The 23577-nt window shown below is 46.3% G+C and overlaps 1 protein-coding gene across 2 annotated transcripts in view; it reads left to right on the top strand.

Moving 5' to 3' along the window:
* The window catches only part of PLXNC1 (plexin C1), a 149650-nt gene that overhangs the window by 98827 nt on the left and 27246 nt on the right, over window positions 1–23577 (top strand). For both annotated transcript variants that reach the window (XM_040491228.1, XM_040491227.1), the window contains exons 16-21: window positions 172–273; window positions 579–682; window positions 4845–4883; window positions 5113–5237; window positions 6512–6710; window positions 11922–12068. In XM_040491228.1, the coding sequence (XP_040347162.1) occupies window positions 172–273; window positions 579–682; window positions 4845–4883; window positions 5113–5237; window positions 6512–6710; window positions 11922–12068 (716 nt within the window). The remainder of the gene's footprint in view (window positions 1–171; window positions 274–578; window positions 683–4844; window positions 4884–5112; window positions 5238–6511; window positions 6711–11921; window positions 12069–23577) is intronic.

Genomic DNA, 23577 nt, shown 5'->3' with positions numbered 1-23577 from the left:
TGACCCCTTGCTGGGAATGTTCCTTTTGATAAATTCCATCTCTTAAATGCTATTCTTTCTCTCTCTTCCTGTCTCTCTCTCTCTCTCAAAGAAATGTCAAGGTTGGTTTGGTTTTCCTGTTTGTTTTTTGAGTTAACATGTCAATCTGATGCTGGATGTCTGTCTCCTCAGCGGCCGTGGGGGTGACCAGACACAAATCAAAGGAGCTGAGTCGCAAACAGAGCCAACAGTTGGAGCTCCTGGAGAGCGAGCTCCGGAAGGAGATACGTGACGGTAGGCTCCAAAATTTTATTTGTAGAAAAACAAGCCTTTTTTTTAATCATTTTTTTCTTTTTTACCCTTAAATGGAGCTGGCCACAGTAATGAGAACTGTTTGTATAATAGAAGACATCTGAACAGCAGGGTCTAGGCCTGGCTTTGTGTTTTATTTCAGCTCTGCTCTGCAGCCAACCAAGTAATTATCTATTGTTTCGTCTTTAATGAAAACCAAGGTCATACTCCGTGTTAGACAAAACAGCAGAAGATCTTATCCATTGTTTGTTGAGTTAAAATATTGCTCTTGGGATTCTGTTTTGCAGGCTTTGCTGAGCTGCAGATGGATAAATTGGATGTGGTTGATAGTTTTGGAACTGTTCCCTTCCTTGACTACAAACATTTTGCTCTGAGAACTTTCTTCCCCGAGGTAAAAGAGCATTGATCATATTCCTAAGGTTGAGTCTTGAATAATAATGAAGGTGCTTGTTGCTATTGTCAAAATGGGTGTTTGCTTCCAAGGCAGCTGTAGATAACGTGCTTGGTACAAAATAATGGCTCAAGTTTGAGCAGAGCAGGGAGCAGGACAATTATTAATTGGATTGATGAGGATATAAAGCAGTGATGGGTCACTGACAATTATTCTTTGTCCAGTAACAAAAACCTAGGAGGGACAGAAGTTCAGAGTGATGATTTTTGCTTTATTTTACTACCCGTTTAGAGCTGAATTTGTAGCTGGGAAGCCCGCTAGTTTATTTAAAAATCAATAAATTGTGGGCTGGCCAATTTGTTGTGTTTATCTGCATGACTTCTATTGCAGCTACTAGATTATTCACTATTACTTCTCAATTGGAAATGAAAAGAACTATGGGCCGAGAGGGAGGGAAGTCGACATGTGTAGAATTTGAGTTGATAGCAGCCATTTTTAGCAATGTCGAGTTTTTATGGTTCTCTTCAACAGTTGTTCTTTGGCTGATCAGTCCGTATCATCCTCATTTAGTAGAAATAGTTGCACGAAATGATTGATTAATCCGTTCTGGGACTCCAAGGAGTAGTCTACTTTAACCCTTTGGGTTTTCAGTCTCACTCTGTTCTAACGCCTCCATCTTGTCCCCCACTCACTCAGCCTTCCTCCTTCACACTCCCAAGTCTTGGGTGAGGTACACTCATCTGCCTGCCATCACCTCCACATCCTGATGCCCCCACTTCACCACGTTGCCCTTTTTTGTCCAGAACTGGTGACCACAGAGGGGCCCAACCTCTGGAACATCAACACAGACGATCATGTTTAACTCTAGATTTCTAAACAAAGCCAGCCCAGAGCTTATATCACCTTACCAGAGCTTCTCATCTACATTTGGCCAGAAGCCTAGAGTTCAGAAGCTCAGACACATGCAGTAAGCAATTTCCAGTTTCTCTATAATTCTAGAAGCAGACACCATGATATGTGATGCTGTGTCTCAAGGTTGGGATACCTCCATAAAACACCCACCATATTTTTTTTTTGGTCCAAGCCTTACTATTGTAAATCAAGAAGGCTATAAATAAGACCTCAGTTTTTTGTGCTTGTACAATATATTTTTTAAACTTCTCCTCCAGGAGTACCAGGCACCCAGGCTTGCATTTGCCACCTCATCCATCCATTTCTATGGCAGAACACCACCTAGGGAGGGGGGTTCAATTCCCTGAATCAGGATGACTATGCAGGACATCACCAGTCCTATTCGCCAGCTATCTGAGATCCCCATTAAGAATTTAATAGCAATAAAATAACAGAGATTTCTACCATCAGCACGAGGATTGTGTGGGCTTTTACAGTTAATGATTGCTCTTGAGTGCTGAAGGGAGTAAAACTGTGACCTGAAAAAGAAATTGCCCTGTCTTCTAAAGTCGGTAATCAAGAGCAAGATAAGTGATGAATGCAAAAGACACTGTTGCAAATTGACTGTTTTGGAGGGTGGGTGGGGAATCCCAGGAACAATGCTGTATTATTTTAGAAGAGAGATACAGCTGACCCTTGAACAACACGGGTTTGAAGTGCACGGGTCTACTGATACATGGATTTTTTTTCAGTAAAACAGTACAATCTCATAAATGTATTTTCTCTTCCCTGTGGTTTTCTTTTATAGCTTTTTTTAAATTTTTTATTAAAACCTTCTTTAAAAAAAAAATTTTTTTTTTTAACATTTATTTATTTTTGAGACAGAGAGAGAGCATGAATGGGGGAGGGTCAGAGAGAGGGAGACACAGAATCCGAAACAGGCTCCAGGCTCTGAGCTGTCAGCACAGAGCCCGATGCGGGGCTTGAACTCACAGACCGTGAGATCATGACCTGAGCCGAAGTCGGACGCTTAACTGACTGAGCCACCCAGGCGCCCCTTTTTATACCTTTTTTTTTAAAGTTTATTTGAGAGAGCATGTGAACACACATGAGTAGAAGAGGGGCAGAGAGGTAGAATCCCAAGCAGGCTCCATGCTGTCGGCATGGAGCTCCACATGGGGCTTGATCTCACAAAGTGTGAGATCATGCCCTGAGCTGAAGTCAAGAGTCATACACTTAACCATCTGAGCCAACTAGGTGCCCCCCTTCCCTATGATTTTCTTAATATTTTCTTTTCTCTAGCTTATTTTATTATAAGAATATAGTTACAATACAAAAAAACATATAAACTGTGTTAATCAATGGGTTATGTTATTGGTAAGGCTTCTTGTCCACCAGAAGGGGTCCACCCCTTGTGGACTATTAGTATTTAGGTTTGGGGAAAAAGTCATATGCAGATTTTCGACTGTGCAGAGGATCAACGCCCCTAACCTCCTCATTGTTAAAGGGCCAACTGTAGTTGCAAGAAGCCAAACTGATTTAACTCAGGGTTATGTATAATCTTGAATGGCAGTTGGGAAAGACATGAAAGCCAAAGTCAGAAGGAGAGGACCCAGAAAAAACAAGGATAACTATCAGAACCCTATAAAGACCCAAGTTACAATTGAATTTATAATAAAAGGTATAGAGAACCAGAAGACCATAGTCTTTGATCACAGTCTTTGAACCAGTTGAAATATATTCTAGGCTGCAGATAAGTCCTGTGTCAATTAGGCCCTTTACAGATCTATCCAGGAGCCACATCCTCTAGGCCTGGAGGTTGGGTGTTGGATGAAAAACGTGAGTGGTTAACACCTAACAGACAACAGTAGGCAAAACCACAGGAAATTGTTCACAGAGGCCAAGGTATTACCTGGTTCTGTGCCCTGCCCTTTGGTTTTTGGCTTTTTAAAGCCTTTGTTTTCGTTCTATTGACTGGTTTGTTTTGCTGAAAATAGGAGAAGAAATAAGAGTGAGCAGTGCACCCTACCTCCTAGAAGAGGGAAATTCAAATGAAGAGAGGAAGGAACCTTAGAATACAGGGAGCCATCATGGCATTTCCCTAGTTAAGGTCAGGAATCAATCTGTTTAAACTGTCCATATAAAGTTGGTTCAGCAGAAAAATGTTAGGAACTAGAAAATGCAAACCCAAGGTCTGATTTTTCTGCATATTACTAGAGGAGAGTATGACCAAAATAGTTTGAGGTCTTCTGCTTAGGCTAACAAATTTGAAACTATAAAGCAAAAATCCTCTGCAGAAGAAATTTACTTTAATGAGGTATAAAAATAGCCTAAAGTTTCAAATATTACCCCTAAAAAAGAGGAAGAGAAAAACCTGAATATTCAAGTTTATATTTTCATTCTGTTGACTCATTTGAAGTGTTACTCGGCATGCTTTTAAAATTTAATCATTTAATTCCAATCAGATTTATGACACATTAAAAAAGGAAACTCAAATTTAAAATTTCACATCCAGGAGCCACACAGCATAGCACACAAAAATAATTGTAGAAACCAGCAGAACAGTAGCCTTGCGGTCTAGTTTGCCATAAATTAGTGACAAAAACAATAAAAACAGCTGCCATAGAGAACTTACCGTGCACCCATTCGTTTTGTTTTCACCCTAAGCCTAGGAGGTGGGAATCAGGAGTGTCCCCATTTTGCAGATGAGGAAAGTCAGACACAGAGAAGTTACATAACTTGCCCAAAGTCAAGTGACCAGTAGGTGAAAAAACCAGGACAGGAGCCCAAGTAATTTGGCTCCACATCCTAGCTTTTAACCACCCCACTCAAGCCCTCTCCAGTAACACTGTACATTGAGACAGTAGATACGACTAAGCTGAGACTTGTAAAAACTTACCGAGACGACTCCATATTTATCCTTAGAAGGTAAATTGCTTGAGGAGTGGTCTGCACGTTTGCACAATCTTCTTTACCACTTCTTTCACTTTCGAGTCAGTTCTTTTAAAGTGTGAGATGCCTTCCTCTACCAAAAATGGGACTGATGCAATAATCATTCTTCGTCTTAGAGGCTTCCAGAATCCACTGGTGCTTCTGGAGAGCTCAATAATTATTTATTATGTATCAGAGGATGTACAATGAACCTAAGCCCAGAGGCTCTTCAGATTAGCAACAAGTGTCTCTATTAAAACAGACTTGGGTATTATAGCAAAAATACACTATTCATTTCCTTTGGATGTTATGAATAATAAAAGTGTCTCCTTCCTCTCAGTCAGGTGGCTTCACACACATCTTCACTGAAGATATGCATGTAAGTCTATAAGTTTTCATCTTTAGCCCATGATTGCCTTTCATCATGTCCTCTTCCTCCTCCTCATCCCCATTATTGAATTTTTGTGAGTTTTTTGGAATCATGAATTCAATATTAAATAACCTATCATTTTGGGAAACCCATTGTGGATCTATCTTCTAACTTTAATAAGTTTATATATTCATATCATATCATATCATATCATATCATATCCATTTGTTTTTTCCAGAACAGAGATGCCAGTGATAAGAATGAAAGTCTCACAGCCTTGGATGCCCTCATTTGTAATAAAAGTTTCCTTGTTACTGTCATCCACACCCTTGAAAAACAGAAGAACTTTTCAGTGAAGGACAGGTATTGGTCAATTTATTTATATTTTGAAAGTCATTAAGTAGGGGAAATAAAAACTCTTGAGCCCCTTGTTTTATTTCCAAACCACAACCTGAACTCGGTATCTTGAAAATGTGGATTTACCTATAGAGGCTGTCTGATCGAAGGGTCATGAAGCCCTGATTGCTCCATTTCAGATATCACACAACCTCAACGCAAATTCTGTTTTGAAAGACACACACACACATATACTCCTCCCACCAAAACAAACAAACAAAAACCCTGAAAAACCCAACACCAAGAAAAAAACATGAGTCCTGAATCAAAAAAGCAGAAGTGTTATTTTCTGTTTCTGAAAACACCTGAAAATTTGGGAAAGACGTTCATTTCTTGTTTACCACTTTAATTTAAAAGTTTAAGTGCTAGAAACACATAAGAAGTCCTGGAATTAACATTGGTGCCTGGTTTTTATGGATTGAGGACAAAGGTGGTTGACCTAAGACATTATAAGTGCCCACAGGACAGCACCCCATCGCCCTTTGGCTTCTCTAGAAGACACCATCAGTGTCAAGCCCAGCCGCAGCTAATAGTTAACCTCATCAACCAAGGCTCTTTTTTTATGTGCTTCTTTGTCATCTGTATACCTTCTTTTTTTTTCTTCCAATTTTATTGAAATGTAATTGACATACAGCACTGTATAAGTTTAAGCTGTGCAGCATAATGATCTGACTTACATGTATTGCAAAATGATAACCACAATTAAGTTTAGTTCGGATCCATCATCTCGTACAGATACCAAAAATGTGGGGGCGGATGAACTTTTAGGATTTACTCTCTTAGAATTTTCAAACATACCATACAGCAGAGTAGCTGTAGTCATCGCGTGGTACGTGACATCCCTAAGCATTTACTTCTCTTATAACTGGAAGTTTAGACCTTTTGTCCACCTCCCTCCAATTGCCCCTTTGTCCCCCACCTCTGGTAACCACAAATCTTTTTCCGTGAGCTTGGTTCTTTTTCTTTCTTTTTTTTAGATTCCACATGTAAGTGAAGTCACATAGTATTTGTCTTTGATTTTTTCATTGAGCGTAATGCCCTCAAGGTCCATCCATGTTTTCACAATGGCAAGATTTCATTCTCTTGTATGGCTGAACTGTATTCGGGGTTGGGGGGGGGGGGGTTTTGTGGGGGGGGGGGGGGGTACGCAAATATACCGCATTTTCTTTATCCATTCATGTGCTGATGGACAGTTGTTTCAACGTCTTGAGTATTGTAACCAGAGCTCTATTTTTAAACAGGTGTCTGTTTGCCTCCTTCCTGACCATTGCCCTGCAAACCAAGCTGGTCTACCTAACCAGCATCCTGGAGGTGCTGACCAGGGACTTGATGGAACAGTCTAGTAACATGCAGCCTAAACTCATGCTGAGACGCACAGAGTCTGTGGTTGAAAAACTCCTCACAAACTGGATGTCGGTCTGCCTTTCTGGTTTTCTGCGGGTAAGTGTCCTATCCCTTGGCCGGTCAGAGGTAAGACAATAGGTGGTTATTTTTAGCAGATGCTAATGCCTTTGCCAGGGTAAGTCCTGAACACTCCATGGTGTCAGCATTTAACCTCTTTGAGACTTGGTCCTTGGCAGGAGCAAGTGGAGGGGAAAATAAGAATTGTTTTTGCTGTAATCTGTGTAAATGTGACTCATTTAGAATTTCCTCAGGTAAAACTTTTTTTTTCTCTTTGAAACAATTTCACTGTAGTAAAAACAATTAACATGAGACCTATCCTCTTACCAGATTTTTAAGTGTGTAAAACAGCGTTGTTATCAGTAGGCACGATGTCGTGCCACAGATTCCTAGAACTTATTTGTCTCGTGTAACTGCAATTTTATACCCATTGGCTTTGGGTATAAATCACACCGCTAATTAACAACCAGGGCCCAGGCGGTCTAGTTAAGAGAAGAGACTGAGGGGACAGAATATTTCAAATGCTGAAGCGAGCACGTGACTCGAAGGGCCTCTGAAGCATCTTGGAAATACCCGTTTACCTACTAATACAGGAAGCTAATTACACTCCATTCTAACCAGTCCTTCCACACGATTCTGTTTGTTTAGCAAGTCTCCAAAAGCCGCCCGCCCCCTGAGTTCCAGTTGGAGTTACTGTCTGAATGTGGTTGTAGCCTGATTGAGTCTTAACATCCTTTTGTGTTTTTTTTGTTTTTTTTGTTTTTTTTTGTTTTTTTTTTAAACGTTTTTATTTATTTTTTTTGGGGGGGGACAGAGAGAGACAGAGCATGAACGGGGGAGGGGCAGAGAGAGAGGGAGACACAGAATCGGAAACAGGCTCCAGGCTCTGAGCCATCAGCCCAGAGCCCGACGCGGGGCTCGAACTCACGGACCGCGAGATCGTGACCTGGCTGAAGTCGGACGCTTAACCGACTGCGCCACCCAGGCGCCCCTTAACATCCTTTTGAATGCAAAGTTTGTGCAGACTCCAGTGGGTCAGAGCATGGGTCCTGGAGCCCGCCTCCCGGTCTGCATCTGGACTCCCGTCACTTACTAAACGAGCCTTCCGGACCTGTCTCGGCCTTGATTTTATAACCTATAGAATTGGAGGAAGAGTAGTTTAGGGCTGTTCTGAAGCCTGGATGAGAAAATGCATGTAATTGCTTGTCACCAAGTAAGCACTCCATAAATGTTGGCTGTTATTATAAAATATTAATAGGAAAAGAAGAGTGTTCTGTTGAACCCAATCTTCGTTCAGCCCTCTGAGGCCCCTGTACAGAAGATTCTTAACCTTCTTTAATTTCACCAGCCATCCAGATTCCAGCAAAACTGCATAATTGTGTATTTGTAGCTAGTTCCAAAATCTAATTAAACTTTGAATAAGATACACTGTTATGCCACAGGTTTTAACAGTGCTACTTAAGTTTAGATCCAAAAGCAGCACTTTAAATAGACTGTGCTTAGTTTAATGTTTAATGCAATCTTACAAGTAGATGCACAACGTTTTTTTCTTGTTTTTTTTTCTTTTTTTAACCGATGCCTTCCTCTCCCAAGGCGCTACCCATTTATTAAGATTAATGAAATCTGCCGCCTTTTCTATTTACTTGGTATAAATCATCATACGCTTTGGGGAGGTGTTGAGCAGTTACTTCTGGGGTGAATGTTTTTGCTTTCGACCATCTTAGCCTCAGCCACAACCACATCTAGACAGAGGCGGCTGGCCCCACACCTGGGTCCTGGGTCTTAGTCTTAAAAGGCAGGCTCCTGCCCCACCACTGAATCACAGGCCCTGGGGGTGGTTTCCAAGCTTCTCCAAGTCATTGCCTGCGCCTTACATTTGAGAATCCTGCGGTAGTAGAAAGAGCCCTGGAGTGGGAGTCTTGGGTAGAAGCAGCAGGTTTGGGCTCTAAATTCATGTCAGCCCCAGTTAGCTGTGCGTCTCTGGGAATGGTACGTCTCACCTGAGCGACTGTTTTCTGTCCACTCCGTAGGGGGGCATGGTCACTGGTTTTAAGTTTCTTTCCAGCCCTCTCTCCTGGGATCTGAGCCCTCAAGTGCCGGTTGGAGCCTTGTTTTTGCTCCCCTGGGGCCTTAAAGAGGTGAGGGTGTTCCAAAAATCTGGGCGCTAAGCCCAAACGGCTCCCTTGAGCAGAGGATTCTGGGTCAAGAATTTGCAGTGCTCATTCAAGAGTATGTCGAGCACTTGAGACGGTGAGGGCCGTGCGCGCACCAGGAGGAAGTGGCAGTGAGCTAGTCAGTGCGGCTTTCATTCTCAGTGGAATAATTCCCTGTGCTGCAGAGGGTCTGACGTCCCACATCAGAAGCCCAAGGGGGTGGGGGACTCTGACAGCCTTGGTCCTTCCACCCTGCCCCACACCCTGTTGCCCGGATGCCACTGGCTCTGTGACCCCCCCGGTGACTTCCTCCTCTCCACTTCCAGGGCTCCGTGAGGGAAGTATTCCTAATAACGGCCATTTATTGGGTGTTCCAGACATCATGCTAAGAGTTTTGCTTTCTTTTTCTCATGGCATCCTCTCATTTAACCCTGTGAGAGGAGTATCTTGATGACCATTTTGCACATGAGGGCATTGGGGCACACAGAATGGACGTGGCTCTCCTCGGACCCCACAGCTGGTTTTGGGAAAGCACCAGGGTTTGAGAGCTCTTCGCCGCCCCGCTTACTGCTTCCCCAGTGAGGCGGGTACCGCAGGCTTACGGGAGGATTTAAGGATAGGAGGAGATCACAGGCATGAAAGCCTCTGGCTCAGCCAGGGCCAGAGTCTGGTCTCACAAAGAAAAGGAAGGTGAAGGGGCCGAGCTTGGTTCCCATCACAGGAGTGGTTCTGGAAGGTGCACTCCCCCACAGCCGGCTTTAACCCTGGGGAGCTGTGTTCTCTGGTCCCATAAGACACCTAAGCCCCCAGCAATTGTGACTAACTTAGAACTTGTGTCCGATAGTGACGGAGAGGGGGCGCCTGGGTGGCTCCGTTGGTTAAGCGTCCAACTCTTGATTTCAGCTCAGGTCACCGTCTCGCGGTCCGTAGGATCGAGCCCCATGACGGGCTCTGCGCTGACAGTACGGAGTCTGCTTGGAATTCTGTCTCTGCCCCTCCCCCACGCTCTCTCCCTCCCTTCCCTCTCTCTCAAAATAAATGCATTTTTAAGGTGATTTTATTAAAGCACGGGGATGGGACCCATGGGCAGGAAAGGCTGCCAATAAACACACATTTTTAAAAAATAGTGCCAGACCTCATAGTTTTCTAAGCCAGATACACGTCAGAATCCCCTGGGAAGGTGTTAAAACCACAGAGGCCCAGGCCTCACCTCCGGAAATTCTGGATCTGTAGGCCTACAGTAGGGTCCGGGCATCTGAGTTTTTTACACGAGCCCCAAGGAATTCTGGTGACGATTACCCAGGTTTAGAACCCTGGGTGTGGATAACAGCGTAAGGCAAAATATTACTTACCTCCATCTAGCTGCACTCTGGAGAATTCTGGGGAACTCCTGACTCCAAAGCCATGGAGTCCATAGCTGCCCTCCCACCCCGCTCCAGCCCCGCTGAGCCCACCTGACCCCTAACCGCAGCCTCTGTGGGCACATCCAGCCCACAAGGCTCGTAAGGACACTCACCCCTGTCTCTGATGTGTGCTGGAGGGAAAAAGAGAAGTGAAAGTTCTAAGTTTGCAGCCAGGACATTACCCAAGGGGACCGAGGGCAAGAGGAGAGAGCAGCGTTGTTGCGAACCACGAATGAGATAAAGGAAGTTTCCCAGAAGAATTTAAATGTCAGGTGCTAGTCCCCGCTCTCTCCCCACCTGGGAAAGTTTTGAACATTCCAACTGTGTCCTCCACTGAGGAAGAGACTCCAGGACATGTCAGCAGGGAAGAGAAGCATGATAAAGGGAAGCCAGTGGAATGGAGGGTGGCAGAAGGGGACCAAAGGAAACCCTGGGACTGGGGAGGGCACATGTTTTTGCAGGGAGGGTAAAGCATGGGATGGGCAGGCTGGGGGAGGGGGTGGCGGGGTGAGATCCCAAGAATCTTGAAAGAGGTCTTTGTTTACCTGTTCAGGGGAGAGCAGGGGAGAGACCCAGTGGAATTTCTCCTTTTCAAGCCGGGCTGTGACACTGAACGGTAAACGGGTGCTTCGAGCCTTAGCCACTTGGCTGGTATCCTCATCACCAAGGCAGTTTGACTTCCAGGTTCCTGGCTCTTCCTCTCCCACGTTTGGTTACTGTCTGTTGATTGTAGACCTTGATTGTTTAGCAAATATGCTACTGAGGACCGGGGCTGCATGCTCTGTGAGGCTGAAATGGAAGAACACACCAGCCTCCCACTTGAGCCGCTCAGAGCCCACGCAAGCACAGTGTGGCTGCAAAGTGGAGGCATTTCAGTCCCCCTGAGGGTGGCAGGTAGCCCCTGGTGTAGGCACAGATGCACACGGCAGAAGTTGGGAGCAAGAAGCAATCGGGATGGGCTGAATTTGGGAGGAAGGCCTTAGAGCTATGGTGTCGGCTCTGGCCCAGGGAAGGGAGTTAGGGTACACGAGTGGCCCCACACCAGCAAAGGCAAAGGGTGCCGGTACATGTCCCACCCGCAGCTCTGCAAACCACAGGGTGCTGGCCGGCACCAGGGGAGAAGGGAGGAAGGCTACGGATTGTGATAACTGAAGGCCACTTCCTTCATGAGAAGCTCTTAACACCAAAAAGTACCCTCTTGGCAAACGTACAAAATGTTCTGACATTTATTCTGGTTACCAGAGCTAATTATCGTGTGTGCGTTCTAATGCCGTTTATTTTTGGTTTGCTCAGAAGGGCGATTCAATAAGAATGTAAACAAAGCTTAGGCCTCTGTATCTCCTATAGGCATTAGCCAATATGAGCATCCGTCTGCCATATAGAAGCTTAAACGTCATAGAACCATCCTCTGAGAACTTCGTGCTGCTGTTGACTGTAAATTCTGGGTGTGTGTGTGTGTGTGTGGGTGTGTGTGTGTCTGTGCCTGCATGTGTGGGGAGAGGAGGCGCTTCCTGAGTTTTGCACCCAATCCTGACTGAAGCAGTGTGTATTTTCTTGGGAGTCTCGTGTGGATTGTTAGAAGACACCGCCTCCTGTCTCCTGTCGCACTGCCATAAACTGAAACTTTAACTCTTTGGAAGAAAGTACAGTGGGTTCTGCAGACCGCTAACTGTCGCCTTTGTGTCTCTTCCCAGGAGACGGTTGGAGAGCCATTCTATTTGCTGGTAACGACCTTGAACCAGAAAATAAACAAGGGTCCCGTGGATGTGATCACTTGCAAAGCCCTGTACACCCTCAACGAAGACTGGCTGCTGTGGCAGGTTCCAGAATTCAGTACTGTGGTATGTTGGTGGTGAAGCCTTCCTTCCAGACTCGGAAAGAAGCCTGGCTGGGAGTTGGATGGTGGGGTGGGGGGTAGGGAGGGGGTGGGGTCACTTAAAATGAAGCAGTATCATTCCTACTGTGGGAGGCCTCAGACGATGAGTTAATTAAAAACAGTAGTTGATAAACTATTAACACGTGTTCACATAATAGATTTTAATTACTGGGATGGGGGTGGGGAGACTTGTAATGATGCCTGGGGTGCTCATCAATTTCCAAAGATTTTAATATCAGGATAGCTTATAGCTTTCAGCGTCGTCAAAGGAAATGCAAAGTGCTCCCTATTCAGCACTTATAATTGCAATCAGAATTTCTCAAACGGCTCTGCTCTGGAAGACAATGTGTGAAGATGTATTTCAACCAAATTGAGGCCGTCTTATTTTAGAACGATAACACAAGACAAATTCCACTGTGTTCCCCATGCAACATGACACCCTTACTTTATTTTCATGGATTAGTTACAAATGTTTGGTGTCATGCACTTAATGTTCTGTGATCTCATAGATATTTTTAGAGGAACGCTGTAAGTCACTCCAGGAAGATGACTGCCTGGCTGCTGGAAGGTTTCACCCAGTGGAGAACTTCCTTTTCGCCCATCCCTACCCCCCACCACCCTCTTCTCTTCCCTTCCTAAAGGAAGAGAGACCGATTTCCTGCGCGCTCACAGATTTTAGAGAAAGGGCCAAGCCCGGCAAATACCTCCGAAATTACTTAGGCATTTTCTGCTCGTGGAGACTGGGGAAAGAGATCGCCGTCATTTGGTTTTGATCTTCAGCTTCATGGAGACTCTGGGCTTCTTCACAATCTCGTTAGTGGAGGAGGAGGAGAAAATGATGGTGGGGTTTTGGTATTACTCAGTCAGGGGGCTGAGTCTCCTGTGGCTTAGCTCTGGACGGTGAGAACCGTGGTATCATCCTGGAAGAATTCCTTCCCTAATTGGAGAAGGCACCACGTCGCTGTGGGCTGTGTTATGGTTACATCCTCTGGTGGGAGAATAGTCCACAGATCGGCTGCTTCGAGTTCTAGGTCACTGCCCCATGCAGCTTACCCTGCCCTGAAGGCACCACGCCCAACTGCCATCCACAAGGCAGGAGGCTTGAGCAGAAAGTCAACATTTCTCAGTGTTCTGATTTCCGTTACTACAACTGTCTGTAGCCAAGAGGCGAGGGGCAGTGGCTCTCAGATTTTAACATGCATCAGAATCCACTAGACAGTTCATCAAGCACCAGTTGCAAGGCAGCACCCCAGAGTTTCTAATTCAGTAGGTCTGCGGAGGGCCTGGGATTTTGCATTTTTAAAGCGCTCCCTGCAGAAGCAGCTGGTCCCGGACCCCCCAGGAGAACTGCTGATATAGTGATGAAGAGGCACACGCTGTATCCTGCCTCTGCCCCTGCGTGACTCGGGGCAAGTTTCCAAAGCTCCCTATGCCTCAGTCTCCTCAGTGGAGATGACAATCATGGTGCCTGCCTGTTTCATGGGGTGTCGCAAGGGTGCAGAGTCAGTGTTCTGTAAAGCACTTAGGACACGGACTGCTGTGTGCGGGCCGTGTAAATCTGTATTAAATTTAATTCACCCCTCCCCGGGCACTTGTTAGAAACGCAGATCCAGATAGGCCGATGCCTGGGCCTCCCCTCAGGACTGATTAAATCAGAACTGCTGGGGACAAAGCCCAGGCACGGATAGACTTTTTTTTCAACACTCCAGATAATTCTAATGTACATCCTGCTCAGAGAGGGCAGGGTGTTTTGGAGAACAAAAACTTTGTTTGCATCAGGGCCTGTCAACACCTTCCCCTATGACTGTTTGAAGACGGACCCAGGGCCTCGGTCCTACCCCCAGGGATGTTCATGCTTTCACTTTGAAACATTTTCCTGGCCCCACGGATTCCCAAAGAGAAAGGATTCCCAAAGAGAAATATCTGTGAGCGTGTATAGGTTGGGGGAAGTGTAGCACTGATTTAGTTTCATGAAAGCATGAACCCCCAGCAGGAAGGAGAGGGAAGGAGAGGACCCAGCTGGGAGTGGGGAAGGAGTCAAATGCCCGAAGCAACTTTGGAGGTTTGGGTCCTTTCTAATGTTTTACATGGAAACACTTTTTCCGCCTTTCATTTTGAAACGTTATTTATTTCACAGTCAATTAAGACCATGTGTTTCGGATTTGTTAACTCTCAACTCTTCATCCAAATGTTTCTTGATGTTGAAGGGATTCATGTTAATTCTTGGATTCTCTTTTCCTTTATAGCCCCTGGGGCGAAGGCTAATGGGAAATTATGAATTTAGAAATCCAGATAGATCTTTCTTTTCAAATGCAGATTTGCCAGTAGATGGGAACTGGAAAAGGGGTAGACCGCTCGTTTCCAGGGGCCTTGCCTTTAAAAATGATTTTTACTCCCTTGTATTGTACCTGCCCCAACCTGTTTCATGGTGGATGGTTATATTAGAAGCTCTGGAGAAGGCACATGATCTGGGCTATGCTTGTGTGACAAAATGTTGGCAGAAGGTCAATATAAAAATTTCAGGTTTTTCATTTCCTTTCAGGCAAGTTCCCCCAGCCTTAACCATCGTATTATAATTTTCTTCCTTCCTCCCTCCTCCTCCCTCCCTCCCTCTCTACTCACCTTCCTCCCTCTTCCCTCCCTCTCCCCTCCCTCTCCTCCCTCTCCTTCCTCTCCTCCCTCTCTTTCTTACCTCCCTCCTGACTGCCCCCCCACCCCGTCATGTACACCCAGTGGTTTGAGATCTTGATTTTCTAAATTTGCCTGAGGTGGTTTATGTAATTGAAAACCAGGGTATGCTGAACAAACTCGATTCTGTGTGTGTGTGTGTGTGTGTGTGTGTGTGTGTGTGTGTGTGTGTAAATTCTTTCAAGGAAAGAAAAGTCAGAGAAAAAAACAAGAGCAGCCACACGAGCAACTTGAAATGACAGAGCCTGGTGCCACGACAGGGACACATTTAAAAGGGGCCCCCCAAACTCCCGTTTGGCTAAGTGCTCAGAAACACAGCACCTCATGTAACAACCCGAGAGCTAGGTTTCACACCTCTAAGATTAGGATGTGTTCTCCCCGAGGTCTGGGGTGTTTTCTAGAACACAAAGACATCCTGCCAATTTCTCATATGTGAAATCATTCTACTGACAAATGGGCTCTGGGAGGCAATTCTTTGCTCACTGCAAAAATTCCTCTGTCTTTGCTCAAAAAGCCCCATATGGCCATACTTACTCGGGTATCACGGGAAACATCCTTCTCTATATAGGCATTGCAGGCTGGCGTTCGATGAAGAGGCTGCCCCACACACGGTCACCCCCGTGAATGCCAGCGTCGAGCCGGGTTTGCGCACATGCAAACTTCCTCTAGTATCAGGGGATTCAGGTTTGACAGCTGGAAGAGGAATAAGCTTATTGCTCCGTGGTTCTTCCTTCCCCCTTTACAACGTTTTAGGCGTGTTCAATTTGCTGCTGGAGAACCTCGGGCCCACCCTGAGATTGTGGGCTGTGCTGTGTCCGTGTCGAGAGAGTGATTTCAGAGCAGATTCCCCTGAAACTTTGGGAGCGCGAAGGAAGGCATGAAGACTTCAGTTCTAGGAAAGTGCACCACATGGGAGAAAGGACATTTGCTTCACTTTCAAGAGGAGATGAGAAAACCCAATAACTCGTAGCAAAGTGTGCTGAATTAGCAGGAGAAGGTTGACTTGTAATCAAAGTTAAGCGAGAAATGGTTTTTTGAACTCTTAAACCCAGGAAATGAGCCTGCCAATCTGCTGTATCTGAGAGATAGCATCTTGGCACCCTGGGAAACAGTGCTCCGACAAACATATTATTGCCCTCGTCCTCATATCTATGAGAACGTCTTTAAGATTATTAGAAATTCTTAGAAAAAGTACAGATACATGTCTATAGAAATCTTAATGCCTCCACTACGGTCTATTGAAGACTTATGCCAGCCTGCACCAGTCTGCCTTTTTGAACCCAGTAGTTACCATTTTGGGGACAGTCATGTTTAATAAAATATCTCATATGTAACAGAGTCCCGGCTATCTCTAGCGAGAGTTTCACGTCTACATGCTTCCTTTAACACGTTGGCTCTCCCCACCACTCCCTAACTCCTTGTGTTCCATTAGTTTGTCCTTTCAGAAGATCCATTATCCCCATAATTAAACAACCCACTGTCCCGATTAAGTCATTCTGTGTTACTTCAATTACATCCCATTGTTCATTAAATCCTGATGTTTGCACTTCAGCAATCTTGTTTTTAATACTCCTAGCATTTGTGGAGAAACAGTGAAGTTAATTAACAATTCTTGGGCTTTTTTTTTTTTCCCCTTTTGCTCTCTACCATAGTGCAAATCATTTCCATTATGACTTGCAATAATACCGAAACCATTACTAACTTCGTAGTTACTGTTCTGAGCTTCCTGATCAAAGAAGTGAAACCATTTTTTATAATCATTTTAGGTAAGTCATTCCCCAGTTGATGGCAAGAAGTGGAAAATGAAAAACAAGCGTTAAATGAGTGCTTTAAATGACTTCCCTCTTCATACCCTTTCTTCTCACACCCATAATCTTGGGATTAGAAAATAATTTAGTTACCTAAATACAAAAGTATTTAATTTTCTTCTTTATGGCTCAAATGTGACTCTGCGTTGTTAAGGATCCTTATTTATACTTGTACTCCTCAGGGAACGGTCACGTTTATAGCAAATCATGGTGAAGATAAAAGGCATTTTTTTCAGTATGTCTTTTTTTGACATCGGCAAAGTCAGCATTCCGTTTGAAGTTACCATTGTCTAGCGCAGGGATCAGCAAACAAGAGCCTGTGGGCCAAATGTGACCCTGCTGTCTGTCGTTATAAATAAAGTTTTATTGAAACGCAGCCACGCACATTCATTTCCTGTCGTGTGTGTGGCTGTTGTCCTGCCTATAACTGCAGAGTCGGGTAGTTGGCACAGAGACCATATAGGCTGCAAAGTCTTAAATATTTACTGTCTTGGCCTTTTACAGAAAGTTTGCCAGCCCCTAATCTAGGGCTTGACATAACAGAGAAAATAATAGAGAACTGGAATCTGCCTTTCCCCCCCCCTGACCTCCAAAAGCCTGGGTCTCTTTCTTTTTTTTTCTGGGGACACAGCGATGGAAATGCCTCACCAGGATCCATAAATCTGAAACTCGTGGGGTCTTCGCCAAAACACAAACCGTGAAATACTCATATTAAGCCTAAAATACCGAAATCAATCATCTTGGGCTTCATCAGACAGAGTCTTACTCGATTCTGTCGTGAACAAACGTTAGCAAATGCTGGCAAGTACAGAGAAATTTGAGAGAGAAACTTAGATTTGAGGAAATTTTCTCCATTAATTTTTTTCTTCAAGACGGAAAAGGCCTTCCTCCCTCTTTTTCTGTGGGCGGCGGGGGTGGGGTGAGGTGAGGGGTGGTGGTAAAATACCATGATCCCGGAAACTTTGGGCTCTCGGTCTTTGGGGGAAGGAAAATGAGGTAGAGGGGGAGGTAGGGCAGGCAAGAGCAGCACCAGAGGGGGCATCTGGTAGCATGTCTCGGGGCTGCTGACTCCAGCTTAAGAAAAGCCTCAGATCAGAAGCTTTGGAGACTTGCTCTTTTAACTCGTGGCTCACATTTCTTCTACTGGACTTCTGGAAGTAGTTTTCTTCTTTCCTACCACCTCTCCTCTAAACTTCGGTTCGGTGTGGGGCGCCCGGGCGGCTCAGTCGGTTAAACGTCCGGCTTCGGCTCAGGTCGTGATCTCACGGTTTATGAGTTCGAGCCCCAGGTCGGGCTCTGTGCTGACGGCTCGGAGCCTGGAGCCCGCTTGGGATTCTGGGTCTCCCTCTCTCTCTGCCCCTCCCCTGCTTGTGCTCTCTCCAAAGTAAATATTAAAAAAAAAAAAAAAAAGAATACATAAAATTCAGTTTGGTGTAAGAACCAGACTTTTCTCTTGACCTTCATTTGGCTCTCAAATGAAATTAGATATTTTATAGTTTTATTTAATGAAAGCCATTATTGGCCTAAGCCCTGTTATGATAAAGTATTTTTTTAAACGCATTTTTTAAAAAATTACCTTCTAGGTATTATAAGGTATCATACAAGGATGTGGCAACATCCCTCCTTGTGAGCCAGGAATGTGGGTGAGGACTTAATGAGGTAGCTGGATCATCCTTTCCCTGCCAAAGTATGCAAACAGCGTGGGGAAATGCCTCTTCCCAGGCCTTCGATTCATCTTCCCAGCCCCCTGCAACCTTATTTTTTCTATCTCCTTGGTACCTTAACCAACCAGGGTGTGTGAAGGAACGGTGGGTAAAGCCACCCGTGAAACACGAATGTGCTGGTCTGTCTAGGTGCTGTGTACCTTAGCGCCCGAGGTGTTATGTCGCACGGTGCCCGACAGGCGGGGCTTAGGGTCTGACAGTCTTGGGGGTGAATCCGAGCTCGGTCACTTTACTAACAGGCTGTGTGACCTTGGGCAAGTCACCGGACCTCTGTAAACCGTTTCTTCATCTATTAACAGGTGATCATGAAACCTAGCTTTGTATGTTTGTTTTGAGGTCCGAAAAGAGCATGCGATGTCTAGCCATCATACCTCAGAGCAGTTCCCGTCATTTATTTGTAAGAGTTTTCCTGTCTGAGCCGTTTCTCTTGTCGATCGTAAGGTCTGCAGAGCACAGTGTCCTCTCACCATTCTTTCTGGTTGGCCACTCATTGTCGATGGGTGACGGTTTTTGGATTAGCTGCGCTACGGGCAAGGTGACCGCTGATCCCTCTGTCTGTGTGTTTAGAATCTATAGCAGACGACATCCCGCCAGACAGATGTGAACGGAAGACCACAATGATACATCTGAACAACTGACTACCTAAAGGCGAGGGAGGGGTGTGGTCAGGGCTGGCGGTTCGCGACCTGCTTACAAAAGGACGGGGTCCTTCCGTTCTGGTCCTTTCTCTGGGTTCTGGGCCCATGCATCTTCCAAATACCCTTGCCCTTCTAACAGCCCTTCTTGGTGATAGGCACGTTGCTGAATCCATCAGAATGCAATTCTGCTGCAGGAAACAGAGAGCCAAGCCACCCGGGGCTTAAGCAACAGAGAAGTTTACTTCTGTCCCTCAAGAAGTTCTGGGGTGCACAGTCTGGTGCTGGTGGGTGCCTCTGCTCTGGGACGTCCTCACAGACCCAGGCTCCCGTCTCTCATCCGCAGCCCACCTCATGGTCTAAAGTGTTGGCTCACCCACGCCCAGCCTTCTGCCACGTTCCAGCCAGCAGGACAGAAGTAGGGCTGTAGAAAAGGGGACAAGTGGCCACCAGCCGTCTTTTAAGGAAGCTTCCCAGAGGCTGTCACATTGTACATCTGCTTAATCTCATTGGGCAGAACATAGTCACCCGGCCACGCCCGGCTGTGGCAGAGGCCCGGAAAGGTCATTTCTCCTCTGCGTGGACGTGAGCTCCATACAAATGCCTGGAAAGTGGTACCTTTCACCAGCCCGTGGCGTCCTGCAGGTTGAGTGGGCTCCATGGGGCCCCATGCCAAGCCGAGGAGGTTGAGCCTCCTCTGCTGGACTGTCTGTCCAGCCTGTATGCCCTGAGAGCATCTATCGAGATCTTCAGGCACATTGGGACTGCCCCTCGACATTTATCACCTTGACTGGTGGCCTTTTGGCTTTGCAGTTAAGAGAATGGTCGTGTCCTAGTGATGACCCCCAGCAGCTCTGAGATTCTGGACACATTTCTGAACCTCTCTCTCTCTCTCTCTCTCTCTCTGTTTCTTCATCTGCTAAGTGAAGCTAATAACGGTGTCCACTTCACTAAGCAGTTATTAAATGAACAGAGCAGGATTAAATGAATTAGCAAAGCGTTTACGACAGCTCCTGATAGTAAATGGTAAGTGTTCAACATGCTACATGTGAGCGCCGAGGACGATGGTTAGAAACCCGGAACGGTATTCTCTTCTTCAGCTTTTGTTTCCATAAATAGTAACGGAACCCCTCAGATGGCAGGTGGTGGTTTTGGAAAGGCAAACACAGTTCTTCAAGTCCTCCACCCTCCATTCTACCAAAAGGAAGTGGGACTCTTCTTCTCGACTTCCTGACCTCGTAGCCTGACTAGAAGATTGAAGCTTGCTCCTGGCCAGTCTAGTTAGAATCGAAGCCCAGTATGTCACGGTGCAGGGGCCTCCTCATGTACCGCTGCACAGGCAGCTCCTTTCCAGACTCAGTTCAAATGCCCCTTCCTCCACGCAGTCTTCACTGATTTCTCACCCTTTGACAAAGCTCCTCCAAGCTAGAGGTAACCTCTCTCTGGACCCCCCAAAGCACTCCGCCCATACCTACTGTTTTCTACATGGTAGTAGAATTCATTATGTGTATCTCACAATTGTTCTCTTCGTCTTTACATACTTCCCAGTCAGGATCAGTGCCAGGCTCTACTTTGTATCCTCTGGAATGCCCTGAACACCATGTCCAGATGCAAAGTAGGTGAGGGTGACTGAGCAGATTTAGCAACCTCAGTATCAACAAAGTGAGCTCTGTCAGGCTGGGTACGTTCAGCTGTAAGTAAGAGAAAATCCGAATAAAGGTGCTTGAAATAGTAAGGACGTGGAGTTGCATTCTAGAGCAGAAAGTCAGGAGGTGAGCAGCCTCAAGCCCGGGCCATCGACCCATCAGAGTCACCATCTTTGGGCTCCTTTTGTGCCTCCTTCCTAGTCACAAAATAGCTGCCACAGCTCCAAGCACTGCTCTCCCCTTTTGTGAGAGTAGAAACCCTTTCCCTTTATATCTCACTGGCCGAAACTGGGTTGCATGATAAGACACCACCAACCATATCCGTTGTCCTAGCTTTGTTGACACATTTATGCCAAAGAAATAGGGAAAGCCAGAGCTGTTCAGGGACAGATTTCTGGAGAAAAGACCAGTGTAGATTTTAGAGCCCTTTAGCCTTCTGTGGGTATTGAAAACTAATGGTCATCCCATAGATTTGGACCATGCTTAGTTTACAAAACATTTTCATATTTTGAGGGCACCTGGTGGCTCAGTCGGTTAAGTGTCTGACTTCCACTCAGGTCATGATCTTGCCGTTAGTGGATTCCATGCTGACAGCCCAGAGCCTGGAGCCTGCTTTGGATTCTCTCTCTCTCTCTCTCTCTCTCTCTTTCTCTCTCTCTCTCTCTCTGCCCCTCCCCTGTTGTGCTCTCTTTCTCTCAAAGATAAACATTAAAAAAATTTTTTTTTTATTTTATTTTGAAGGCAGGATCGCTAAAGGTTTGAGTGCCTGCTTCTGCCATGTTCCTGCTGGGTGATTTGGTGCAATTTCCTAGCCTCTCTGGGCCTCAATCTGTCATCTGTAAAATGGGAATAATAGTAGAATCTATGAGATAAGGTTTCTGTGTGCTTGGCACACAGGAAGCACTCCTTAATTTACTATTATTAGGTCACTATTTAGTGACCCTGTCACTCCTCTTAGATAGAAACAATGAGAGTGTTAAGGCTCAGAGAAGCTAGAGGACTTACCCACGCACTCACAGCTGAGTACAAGATCTGATCCAGATGGTCTGATCTTGTGCTCAGGGCCCTCAGCCCTCCTGTGTTTCCTTCTTGAATTCTCTGTCAACACTTACTGCATGTTGCACCTGGTGGCTGAATAGTGTTTCAAAGGTGATGCTTTGGTCTGCCAAACGTCCTGTGAATCATCTGAAAACAAGGACTATGTCTAAGGTCTCTCCTACACCCCAGCCCCTAACACCAAGTAGGGGATAGGGAAGACTCTGGTGAAATGGGTTTGTGAGGGGAGAGATGGCCCTTCCATGGGGGCTCTTTCCTGATGGGGAACAAAGGCCCAGTGTGTGCTGAGCCCAGGGTGGGGTGAATAGGTAGGGCCCACTCTGAGAGCCCCCCGACTATCCTTAGACTTCGGGAAATTGCTGTTGGAGCAGTAAGTGTTAGCAGCATAAAAAATCAATTTGTGTCCGAATTGACGCTCAGAATTCCCTGTGGCCTCTATAAAATACCATTTTACCTTTTTTCCACCCATCTAGCTGTGGAGGCAGTGGCAGATTTACATTATTTTACATCCAGTTAAGGTTGTTTTTGTGTTTGTTTTTTTTTTTTTTTTACCTCCTCTTGGTTATGTTTTTAAGTAGAACATTTATTGCTTTACCTGTAAAGAGGTGTTTTTGTTAAAGACAATAGTGCCCTTTAGGTAGTCACAGAGTGTTATTTCACAAATACCTATAAAACTATTAAACAAGCTGGGATCGCTGGAGCTCTGATTAAAAGGTGCTTTCTAGTTGTCTTTATCTTCGGAAGCCCTGTGAAATGGCTTAACCACCCTTCTTCCCACTGTGAGCAGACCAGCTCGCAGAGAAATAAGGGAAGACACGGGCAGGTCTGCTTAGACTGTAAGGGCAAGGTCGGCATTTACGCCTCCTGAACCCTCAACTGTGTTGGGGATCTAGCTTCGGGCTTTGCTTACTAGCTTGCAATTTTTGCTTAGGACCCAAGACAGGGTTTCTGGAGGCCCAGGGTTCCTACGTGGTGGGCGGGACCAGAAGGCAGGAGAGAGGGCCCAGGTTGGGGGGGAGGGGAGGAAGGACCCTGGAGCTGAGTAGTTCCTGATGCCCACTCCTGGCTCTGCCACTTACGAGCTGTGTCCCCAGAGCAAGTTATTTGACCTCTCTGTGCCTCCATTTCCTCGCTCAAAAACGGGGATCATAACACAGCCCCGTAACCAGGATGTTGGGAAGGTTAAAAGACGCGTGTACTTGGCAGGGTGTCAGTAAGGTGACAGCTGAGAGTGGCCACCAGTAAATGCCACCAGTAAGGTGGCAGGTGCTGAGAAAGGGAGGTGAGGGAGAGGACTCTGGCACGAGGGTGGCCACCCCGGTGGCTTCTAGATTTTCCGCCCCGCACATGCCCTCTACAGCCTTCTCGCTCGGCCAGCATTTCCGGGCAATCTGCCTCCCTTCCTGCCCCCTGGAGCTCCCCGGCCCGGAGGTGCCCTCTGTTCCAGGAAGAAGGAAGCTGCCAGGCGCGTACTCAGGGGTTCAGACCGCACTGCCTTGGTGTTGATCACTTAGTTGGGACTGGAGTGAAGTTTGCCCCGGTGTCACTGCGCGCGGGAGTGTGGGGCAAGGTGTAAAGGCCCTGAGTAGAAGACCTGCCTCTGAGACCACCCCACGGTTGGCAGAGCCCCTTTCCCACGGCCACGGGGCTTCCGCCCTTGTCCCTCCGGAGCGCCCACCAGCCAGACCCTGGTCTCCGTGCCCCGCGGGTAATTCGGTTCGTCAGCACAGGAGCTCCAGGGCAGTTGCCACTGCGACTCCCACTCTGCAGGGGAGCAAACTGAGGCACAAGAGGCGGCCCCTAGAGTGGGTGCTCGGCCACGCTCCGCTTGCAGGCAGCGCGCTCTTTCCGCTGCTGGATACGGAGCGGGTACGGAATCAGAGCCCTGGCCGCCGGGTCTCTTGAGTCTCCGCAGGA

This window comes from Herpailurus yagouaroundi, unplaced genomic scaffold, assembly GCF_014898765.1.
Source record: "Herpailurus yagouaroundi ecotype Mexico unplaced genomic scaffold, PumYag 182, whole genome shotgun sequence".
Classification (NCBI taxonomy): domain Eukaryota; kingdom Metazoa; phylum Chordata; class Mammalia; order Carnivora; family Felidae; genus Herpailurus; species Herpailurus yagouaroundi.
Note: the sequence above shows the minus strand (reverse complement) of the source record. Positions and strands in the feature narration are given on the sequence as shown.